The 12,100-nt window shown below is 33.5% G+C and overlaps 1 protein-coding gene across 6 annotated transcripts in view; it reads right to left on the reverse strand.

Annotated features, from left to right (window-relative positions):
* The window catches only part of CCDC178 (coiled-coil domain containing 178), a 394,579-nt gene that overhangs the window by 304,895 nt on the left and 77,584 nt on the right, over positions 1-12,100 (reverse strand). For all 6 annotated transcript variants that reach the window (XM_008518186.2, XM_070627548.1, XM_070627547.1 and 3 more), the window contains 2 exons: positions 11,575-11,775; positions 3,786-4,006 (listed from right to left, as the gene is read on the reverse strand). In XM_008518186.2, coding sequence (XP_008516408.2) covers positions 3,786-4,006; positions 11,575-11,775 — 422 coding nt within the window. The remainder of the gene's footprint in view (positions 1-3,785; positions 4,007-11,574; positions 11,776-12,100) is intronic.

Consider the following 12,100-nt stretch of genomic DNA (forward strand, 5'->3'; position numbering starts at 1 on the left):
TCCAGAAAAAAAGTAACAAAATGGCAATAAGTACAAACTGATCAGTAGTTACTTTAAGCGTAAATGGACTAAAATCTCCAATCAAAAGACACAGGTTGGGGTCTGGCCCGGTGGCATAGTGGCTAAGTTCACATACTCTGCTTCACTGGCCCAGGGTTCACCGGTTTGCATCCCAGGCATGGACTTGCATATGGCTCTTCAAGCCATGCTGTGGTGGCACCTCACATACAAAATAGAGGAAGATTGGCACAGATGTTAGCTCAGTGACAATCTTCCTCAAGCAAAAAGAGGAAGATGGGCAACAGATGTTAGCTCAGGGCCAAACTTCCTCACACACACACACACACACACACACAAAGGTATAGGTTGGCAGAATGGGTAAAAAAACAAGACCCATATATGTGCTACATACAAGAGACACACTTCAGACCTAAAGACACTCACAAACTGAAAGTGAAGGGGTAGAAAAAGATATTCTGAAGAGAAATTTGGGGTATCAATACTTATACCAGACAAAACATAGACTTTGAAACAAAGCCATAACAACAGACAGAAAAGGGCATTACATAATGATAAAGGGAAAAATTCAACACAAGGACATAACACTCATAACTATCTATGTGACCAACATAGGAGCACCTAAATAAATAAAGCAAATACTAACAGATGTAAAAGAAGAAATTGACAGTAAAATAATAATTGTGGGAGACTTAACACTCCACTAACATCAATGGATAGGTCAATAAGGAAACATTGGCCTTCAATGACACATTAGACTAAAGGCACTTAGTAGATATATACAGAACGTTCTATCCAATACCTGCAGAACACACATTCTTTTCAAATCCACATGCAAAATTCTCCAAGATAGATCACACAGTAGGCCACAAAACAAGTCTCAATAAATTTAAGAAGACTGAAATAATACCAAGCATCTTTTCTAACCACAGCAATATGAAAATAGAAATCAACTACAAGAAGAAAACTGGAAAAGCCACAAATAAGTGGAGATTAAACAAAATGCTGCTGAACAACTACTGGATCAATAAAGAAATCAAAAGAGAAATCAAAGAATCAAAAAATACATGGAGACAAATGAAAATATGCCCAAATTTATGGGATACAGTTAAAGTGGTACTAAGACAATACAGGCCCACCTTAAAAAAACAAGAAAAATTGTAAACAAACTATCTAAAAATACAGCTAAAAAAACTAGAAAAAGAACAAATGAAGCCCCAAATCAATAGAAGGAAGGAAATAATAAAAATCAGAGTAGAAATAAATGAAACAGAAATTAAAAAGACAACAGAAAAGATCAATGAAACTAAGAGCTGATTCTTTGAAAAGATGAAATTGGCAAACCTGTAGCTAGACTCATCAAGAAGAAAAAGGAGAGTAGTCTCAAATAAATAAAATCAGAAACAAAAGAGGAGAAATTATAATGGACACAACAGAAACACACAGGATTATAAGAGAATACTACAAAAAGCTATATGCCAATGAATTGGATAATCTAGAGGAAATGGATAAATTCTCATAATCATATAACCTTCCAAAACTGAATCAAGAAGAAATAGAGAATCTGAATAGACTGATTACTAGTAAGGAAATCAAAACAGTAATAAAAAACCTCCTAAAAAAAAAAAGTCTTGGACCAGACAGCTTCCCTGGTAAATTCTACCAAACATTCAAAGAAAATTTAATGCCTATCCTTCTCAAATTCTTCCAAAAAATTGAAGAAGAGGGGACAACAACCCAATTAAAAAATGGGCAAAAGATCTGAACAGACATTTTTCCAAAGAAGATATACGGATAATCAACAGGCCCATGAAAAAAAGTTCAACATCACTAATTATTAGGGAAATGTAAATCAAAACTACAATGAGGTATCACCTCATGCCTATCAGAACGGCTATTATTAAAAGGAGAAGAAATAATAAGCGTTGGAGAGGATGTGGAGAAAAGGGAACGCTTATACACTGTTGGTGAGAATGCAAACTGGTGTAGCCACCATGAAAAAAAGGATGAAGATTCCTCAAAAAATTAAGAACGGAACTACCATATAGGCCAGCTATTCCACTTCTGGATGTTATCCAAAGAATATGAAAACACTAATTCAAAAAGGTATTTGCACCCCTATGTTCATTGCAGCATTATTCACAATAGCCAAGACTTGGAAACAACCTAAGTGCCTGTCAAGGGATGAATGGATAAAGAACATGAAGTATATACATACAACGGAATACTACTCAGCCATAAGAAAATATTGCGTTTATCTTTTTGTGACAACATGGATGGACCTTGAGGGCCTTATGCTAAGTGAAATAAGTCAGAGGGAAAAAGCCAAATACCATATGATTTCACTCATATGTGGAAGAGAAAAAAACAACAAACAAACACATTGACATAGAGAATAGATTGGTGGTTACCAAGGGGAAGGTGGGAGGGAGGAGGGCAAAAGGATTAAAAGGGCACATCCATACAGTGACAGACAGTAATTAGACTTTGGGTGGCGAACATGATCTAGTCTACACAGAAATCAGAGTATAATGCTGTATACATGAAACTTATATAATGTTATAAACCAATGTTACCTCAATAAAAACAATACATCAACTAAAAAAATGAATCATGATTAACTTAAAACACTTGGTTTATCAGAATACATCACGGTATAAGATTTGAGAAAACAAAAGCCCCATCACAAGTAACACTGAATATCACTAGACCATCCTTTCCTTGCCATGTTATGCAGCACAACTACTGATCAATTAACTATTTATTCAACTATTTATCCATCATTCAAAAACATTTACCTGACCCTTATTGTGTGCCAAGTAATCTGTTAGTCGGGTTTGAGAATATTTGGCATTATCATAAAATACTTTTAATATAGATATATAAAGGATACATACACATACTATGTACTCTGTGCCTATGTATGTCACATACTCACAGCGTGCAACTGGGAAGAACAGTTTTATAATCAGAAAACATCAGGTTAAATATATGTCTGTAACAGTTAGAATTTTTGATTTCCAGCAATAGTAATTGCTCCTTGCTAACTCATTCAAAAGGAAATTTATTATGAGAACATCAGTACCAGAGAATCCGATCTGGAATTTGAAAGGTCAAGACCTGCCTTACTTTCAAAAATTTTTTAAATGCTATGTATTGTGCATAAATACCTATATATGTATAAAAAGAAACAAGTTTTTCATAGAAACAAAATTTCATTATAAGGTTGTCTTTGAAGGGAGGAAAATGGAACTGTTGAGGGGAGTACAGGAGACATTTAAAGACTTAATTTATTTCTTTTAAAATGATCAAAAGTAAACATGTTCCTTTAGTGGCAGGTAGAAATAATTCATTTTTCTATAATATAATCCTACAGTAGGAGAGTCAAATGTTAATGAATCACTAAAAAGACTACACTTTATTTCATCAACAATGAAATTGATTAATATATTCTACTTGCATTCTCCCTGTTTGATTTACAACTTCAAAAGCTAACACATTGTTTTAAATCTCCAAAATGTTACTGGTAGGTTGACTAAATATTATGCATACTCCTAAGTATTAAAGTAAGGGAAGGGGACACAGTTTAAATGAATACCAATCAACTGTGTTGTGTACAGTTTAATAATTCCTTTGGGAAATAAAGAGCAGGTCAATTTTCAAAGACAGTGAAACCTTTAAAGATACGTTAATTTCTTATAGTTGAAACATTTTTGTAAAACTAAGTAACAATCTGTAAAATGGTATCCATTCGTTTATTCACTTACCTCAATATTTTTTCTTTTATATTCATTCAGAGCTTCAAGTTCCTGGATCCACTTTGAGTCCAACAGAGGAGCGTGTTCAGTCATGTAGTCTACGTCTGCCTGAAGCTTTGCGTTAGCTTCTTCCCATTTTCCCTTTTGTTCCTCAACTTGTTTTAGTTGTTGAGACTTATCTTCAAGATGCCATCGTAATTCAATAATATCTCTCAAATAGGCCTCATGTTCTAGATGTACAATGATAAGAACAAAAGAAAATCTGATTTTAAAACAAAAGCTCCGGAAGGAAATCTTTTGATAATAATAGAAAAATAAAAAATATTTGTTTCAAAAGTTATTTTTGTGTGTATCTTCCTAAATTTAAAATAAGCTATTTTAGTATTGCATTATAAAATATATTGATTTCTTCATTCATTATTGAAGGGATTAAAATATATATTTTATAAGTTAATAATTAGTTTTATACAAATCCCATTTATTATAATCAATGTCGATACTGGGTTATATATAACCACTCTTTGTAATTCCAAAGTAAGAAAAATCACAAGAGTAGAGGCCTTCCAAAACCACCTAGAAATAAAATGATGAAATAGGAGTTACAAATATCAGAATGGACAAGGCAAAAGTGATTATTGTTTTCTGATGATATAATAATATAGCAAAACAAATAAAAAATCAACCGAAAATTATTACAATTGATAAGATAGCTCATATAAAATTAATACACAAAACAAATATTAATCTTTATAAATCAATTATGTTGAAAATAGAATAATCTCACAACAGCAAAATTAAAACAAACTAAAATGTATAAATCTAGCAATAACCATTTCCATTATTCTCTTTTTTCATTATTCTCTTTCTAATGAGCCAACATCTAGCTTTGCAAATCTTCTGAATTATAAATTTTTATTATCTTACCATTTTGTTATTGATTTCTCCTTCCTTTCTTTTTATTTATTTTGCTTTTATTCTTCTAAATTCTAAACTCATATATTTCAATAATTATGAATCTCTCCTTTTTGATGTAACAAAAGCTACTGATTTCCCTTTAAGCAATGATTTAACTTTTTCTCACATATGTGAAGATAATTTTCATAATACTTTTAATGATTCATTCCTAATGTGTTCTGATTTCTTGAATACGTGCAGTGTTTGACACCATCACTTTCTTACTTTATCCTCACCAGTTAGACAGTAGTATTTTTGTTTTAAAAAGTCAGTCATTATTTTACTAAGTATTACTATTATTATCTCCATCATGGTCTTCTATTAGATATTCCTTATTTCTTCTCATTTTATACTCCATGCTTTTAAATATTTTACTTATATTTTCCTTCTATTTGTGTGGCTGTGATGTATTCCATGCAATTTATTCAAATTTTACAGCTAAATATTACTTTTCTCTTTTTATTCTCATAAACCATTTAACCAACCACTGAGTTAATTTTAAGTAATATATTTTTCATTTCCATTTTTGCTTTCTTTTAAAAATAGTCTCTTAGTCCTTGTTCTTATTTTCAAACTTGTCTCTTTTATTCCTTGAAACATATTAAGCACATTTATTTTATAATCTCATGTGTAATCCAATATCCAAAAACTTTTTGAGTAAAATTCTGCTGTCTGTTTCTACTGATTCACACTCATTGAATCTGGATCTTTGCGTGTTTTACGATATTTGATATTGAGCTACTCCTTATCTTGGAACTTCATCTGAGATAATTCCCTGGTGCCTAGATTGAAGTTTTAGTCTTCCAGAGAAAATCTGTCTTTGCTCCTGCAGATTCCTGGCTTTACTACCAACCCACGGAACTTTTAAATGACATTCTCCATGTAACCATTTTCAGACAACAGACAGCAGAAATTTCACTCACAAACCTATTTAGGTCAGTACGCTACGAATTCTCAAGGAATATTGTTTGTTTTCCTCCATTGACTAAGTGAAACAAGCAACTTTCTTTGCTGTTGAATCTAAGCAACAGGTTTATTCACAATTCACATTTATGCTACGGATGGGGACCTTTCATGTCATGACTTCTAATTAACTTTGTCATTGGGTGAACCTTAGGCTTTATTTCCAGTCTCCTGTACCAAATAGATATATCAAAATGGGGACTTGAGGATATCAGGATTTCAGGGACTCCTTCAAATCTGAATCTGACATTGATGCCTTTGTTGTTGTTACATGCCGTCAAGTTGGCTCTAACTCCTGGCAACCCTATGAATGAGTGGTATCCACAATGTCCTGTCCTCAACAGCCCTACTCAGCTTCTGTAGACTCATGCCAATGGGCTTCCTTTGTGGAGTCAATCCATCTCATATTTGGTCTTCCTCTTTTCCTGCTGCCTTCTACCTTTCCCAGCATTATCGTCTTTTCCAAAGAATCCTGCCTTCTCATGATGCGCCCAAAGTAGGACAGCCTCAGTATTATCATTTTTGCCTCCAGCAATAGTTCAGACTTAATTGATGCCTGCTTATTGCCAAAAAACCCCATTCCACACTTAAATGTTAGTCTCAGGGCATTTCTTAATTTATTGAAAGCTTGCCAGGGTATTTTACATGATTTGTGAAAATCAAAATACATGACACAACTTGACAATTGGAAAAAGACCTTTGATATCCTTTGTTTCTTCTCTGATTTCATAGTAGAAATCATACTTGGGGATTTAATACCCTACTGTCAACAACTCAATGAACAACTATGCAGAAAATCAGAGACGGAAGACTTGAACAGCATTATCAAACAACTGGACCTAATTGATATTTATAGACACTCTACCCAACAATAGCAGAATATACATCAATTTTGACCACACGCAGAACATTCTCCAGATAGATAAAATGCTAGGCAATTTTTAGCGTAAATAATTTTAATATGATTGAAAGAATTAAAAAATTTTTCTAAGCAGAAAAAAATTACATTAGAAATCAACAGAAAGAAATTTGTGAAGATCTCAAAATATTTACAAACTAAACAGCAACTTCTAAATAAATTATGGGCCCAAAAATAATCACTAGAGAATTTACAAAATATTTTTCAACTAAGTACAAAAGAACTCACAGCATATGAACATTTATGAAAAGCAACAAGTACAGGAAATTCATAGCTTTTAAATGCCTATTCCAGAAAAGAAGAAAAGTATCAAGTAAATAATCAAAGCTTTCATTTCATGAAAAGAGACATAGTGGGTTAAATTATTCCCAAAGCAAGCAAGAGAAAGGAACTCAGAAAAGAAATTGATTATACCAAAGCTGGAAAACAATGAAGAAAAGTAAAATTGACTTTTTTAAAAGATCAACAAAATTGACAAAACTTTTGGCAGACTAACCAAGAAAAAAAGAGAAAGTAGAAATTACTAAAATCAAGAATGAAAAAAATGTCATCTCTATTGCTATTAGAGAAATTAAAGTAATTATAAGAGAATATTATGAATTAGTTTATGCTGACAAATGAGACAAGTGAAATGACATGGACAAATTCTTCAGAAGACACAAATTATCAAACCTGACTCCAGAAGAAATAGAAAACAGGAGAAATCTAAAACCAGTAAAGAAACTGAATTAGCTATTAAGAATATGCTGACAGCTTTGGACCTAAACAAATGCACATGGATAGAAAACTCATTAACTGGGACCTGGATAGAAAAACAATGACCTAAAGGAAATAAAAATCCCAAACTTGAAATATATGAATATTTAGGGATTAAAACTTTAGCTAAGAAATTAATATGATAACTGGTCTAGAACCAGTAAAACCCATAGGATCCTAGTAGAGTCAAAAAAGCAGCCAAAAGGGGCTGGCCCCGTGGCCGAGTGGTTAAGTTCGCGTGCTCTGCTGCAGGCGGCCCAGTGTTTCGTTGGTTCGAATCCTGGGTGCGGACATGGCACTGCTCATCAAACCACAGTGAGGGGCGTCCCACATGCCGCAACTAGAAGGACCCACAACGAAGAATATACAACTATGTACTGGGGGGCTTTGGGGAGAAAAAGGAAAAATATAAAATCTTTAAAAAAAAAAAAAAGCAGCCAAAGGTTTACTGATTTCTATAGAAAATAATAACAAATGAAGATGAGATCACTATAAAATGTGTAGAAACCATAGTAAAAACAACTCAATATCAGGGAGGGTCATCTGAAGCAAGATAAGAGAGATTCACTTGTTGTTTACTATCTTCCCCCTTGGGATAGAAATATGTTCTTGTCACATAGATTCTTGGTTTGGACGTGTCACTTATTTTGACTTGAGAATATGAGTAAAAGTGAAAGTATGCCAGTCTCTAGCTAACACCTTGAGGGGCATCCTATGTTTCGACTCACTCTTTTGTATTTTTGTCATTTGCCGTGTGAAAACCATACCCCTGGGAGGTGCTCGCCAAAGAGGATAAGAGACACATGAAGCCAACCTGAACCCAACAGTCTTGAGCCAAGCCCATTGGATCTGCAGCCTCCCTAGCCCACCCACAGACTCATGAGTGAAAAAAAAATGCTAGTGTAAGCCATTGAGTTCCAAGATGATTTGTTACAAAGCATTATTGTAGTAATGACTGATTAATTCACATAACAAAACAATGTAAAACAAAACAAAATTAGAAGATTTAACATTCTATTAATTCCTGAGATCTTCCTCCATAGTAAAGGTACTCTTTCAGCATTTATATGGGACCCAATTATCTTCACACTTCATCCTTTCTGAAAGGTCAAGTCCAAAACACTCTCCCACACTTATTTTCACCAGTCTTACATTCATGTTCTTTCCAACTCCTTGACCACTATTCCATCCCTTTTGCCACTTTTCATCTATACTTCAGGCCATTTCTCCTTCAAAGTGATTTGCCCTTATCTCTCCCATATTAAGATTGTAATACAGCAGCTCCCCAAATTAGGTCAACATACCATTCAAATCCATTCATAAACCATGGCTGTGATTTTTTTTCTGTTCCGTTATATGGTCATAGGGAAGGGCCCATGGAGCCATAAATGTACATTAAGGGAAAGACAGGGTATCTACAGAAGCAGGCACAATGGGAATACCAGGGGAATCTGAGTCAGTTTATTTGAGCCTTCAGATGCTTATGTAACATATGTACTGTTTTATTTTATAAGGAAACATCGCTATGCACATCCAATTTTATACTTTGTAGGATCATATAGCAGCCTGTTCACGATGAAAAACTTATTTCTGGTTATCTTTTTTAGTAGGGAAAGAAGAAGCATTGGTTAGATGATTGGCTGCCTATTGGGTGCAAAGGGCTGTCATTTTTGGGAGGGGGATGCAGAGCCTAAGCAGAAAGGAAGGTAGCCAGGGGTATAAATATCCCAGCCTCATTCTTCTCCATTATTTCCCATGGTCCCTTGCCACTGATTCCCATTGGTTGAACCCAGCAGAAAGAGAAAGTGCAAAACGTATCTTTGATGCTGCCTGTTATGAATCAGCCTCATGGGCCACAAAACAAAAGATACAAGAGTGGTTAGGGGGTGGATAGATCTGGACAAGTAACCATAAGATATCTAGAAAGAAGTGAATTTCCTTAATTTTAGCTAAAAAAAATTTTCTAAACTTCTACATACGACATACTTAATATTAAGGCTGTTAATGAGATTAAAAGTTTTTCCTGTCACATATGGTAGAGATTTTTGACAATCTAAAGATTCTAAAAATATATAATTCTATAATTTGTAAAGAAATTCATGAAATTTAGAGATTGTATGCTAAATATATCAATATAATGGCAGTATATTCCTGAAAGCACATTACTTTTCAAGAATATGTTACAAAAAGAAGGCATTTAAGTTAAGAAATATATAGTAATAATGAATTTAAATTTCAGTGCATGCGTTAGCTATTTAAATTAAAGCAGATGAACATAAATTTCAGTTAAGTAGAGTCTTAATAGTATTGAATAAAAGACAACCCAAGCAATAAATTATCACTAATTATAAGACTGTATTCCATCATTCAAAATGCATTTATTAGGCACCTAGAATGTGCATGCACATATCTCAATTTAATTTTTGGTAATTCCTTACGTAGAACTCCACTTAGACCCAAAACTATAATATCTAAGCACTCTTATAAAGGGTATATGAAATTATATACAGATTGATCACTAAAAATTCAATAAAATCAGCCCTCAACATTGACTTTTCTATTACTACTGACAAGGAAGGGCCTCCCAAACAGTCAGGAAAATTGCCGATGACTCCTTGTGGATGTGAATACGAATCTGCTCAAGAATCTGCTGGGATCCAGAATCTCCCAGGATGCCTATTCTGACCCTATTGTAGCCTCAATTGTCTCAAAACACAAATATATATGCATGTATGTATTTACAAATTACATACCTATGCTACTGTATCAGTGGAGTATGTACATCATAAACTATATTCAAAAACCTTGTGAATCAGAACTCACTCCAAGCCTGAATTATTTATTTTTATAAACAGCTGTAGACACCAAATATTTTAGAAAAAAACATTACTTTAAAGTGTTGGTAGAAAAAGGTCTAGTCTTACCTGAGTTCAGAGTGATTTTTGCATAATTTTTACAGCTAACTCTTTCATAAAGGGTAACAAAGAGCATAGACAAAGGCTGGATTAAATTCATTCCCAGCCTAGGCTCTGGGCTCATCCCTGCTTCCAGAGTTTTGCTCCAGAAAGGAGCAGACAAATGGAGAGTTCAAGCTGTGAGCCCAGTGTTACTTTAAAAGGAGGAAGCAGCCATTGGACCTACATTCAATTTTTTTTTATTAAAATAACATAATTCAGGAACTATCAGATAACTGTATCTTGTCAGATGCAACAAAAAAATTAAAACCCAAATCATCTAGAAAAAAATTAGAAAAAGAATAAAATTTAAAAATATAAATAAGAGTTCTGGTGTTTTCTTGCAACTCCCTGAAATGTGTATACTCCACTTTGGAGACTACAGTTTTTAGAAGACTTAGAATATTATAACAAAGGTGTATGTATGGGTTCAGCTTGACACATAATTTAAATTAATGGCCATTGTCCCAGAGTAATAATTAATAACTCTTCTTTTTCTCTCAAAGGTGTCTTGATTTAAATAGGTTATATGGGCACCCTAATATAACCCATTTATAAAATGCGTGAAGCCCGAATTAAAATTTTTACCCTATGAGAGTGCAAAAACTTCCAGAATCAGGTAGTCAGGCGTGTTTGATAGGCACAGTGTTTGGAGAATAAAAAGTCCAATACCTTTTGATTGTTTGGTACTTTACCACAGGTCCCTGACTCTGAAGTCTAAAAGATAACATTTCCTTATTAAACATTTGTTAACTGCATGACTCTTGGAAACATCTTAAGTTTCATTACCTGCCAAAGTTCCCAAAGAAAACTTACCATTGAATTCTCAAAAGCAGATTCATGTGGTTCCCAAAACATCACTTAGAACTCTTATGATTTCCTAGTTTTAAAAATGTGGCTAATGACATCAACGGGCAATCACTTTAAATTCCTAAATTTCTAGTAACTGAAATACTGTAGTCAGTTACAGGAAATATTTGCCAAATGTTTGCATGCTCCTTGGGTGTCATAAATCTCATGGAGTTTCCAACAAATACCGAGTGACAGCATGTCCGGGTTTGCTCACTGCAGTCCCCGTTTACGTCTGCAAGCTCAGCATTATCACTTACAGCATGTGTCAAAAGTGCACTGGATGCAAAGTAGTATTTTACATTCATTCTAAACAGAGGTAATTTTTTTATTCAGAGCTTCAATTGATTATCCACGCCTCTCAAACAAAGTAAATGGCAATATGAAAAATCCTTATTATTACCTTTCTGCACAGCTAACGGGATTTCTTGAAGTTTCCAGATTGACCAAGAATCAATTTTCATGTTAATCTTTTTCCTTCTTGATCTGTGTCGTTTTAAAGCTTCTTCAGCTTCTGCACGGTCAGTTTCAAGACTTTTAATGAGATGGATGGCCTCTGAGAGCAATGTTTCCATTTCCTGCTTTAATTCTGGACACTTTTCATCTTAAAATAGGAACAGTATTTACATTTGTTAATGAATGAGCCTACAAACCAGGGGGCAGGAACATGGGTACTAGCTGTATTGCTATTCTTTTTACTATATATATATTTAATAAAAGAATTTTAGAAAAATGAATTAGCCTTTTAAAGACAGTTTTATTATAATACAGTCATATTGATTATAACCTTTGAAGAAAGATTTTAAACAAATATTTTATAAAGTAATTAGAATAGCTAAATCTCAACCAATATCTTCATGCATAATATAATTTTATCTGAAGGAAAAAAATATGTTCTATTCAGAAGCTGTGTTATAGAGTTTTATTTT

This window comes from Equus przewalskii, chromosome 7 (genome assembly GCF_037783145.1).
Source record: "Equus przewalskii isolate Varuska chromosome 7, EquPr2, whole genome shotgun sequence".
In the NCBI taxonomy this organism is placed as follows: Eukaryota; Metazoa; Chordata; class Mammalia; order Perissodactyla; family Equidae; genus Equus; species Equus przewalskii.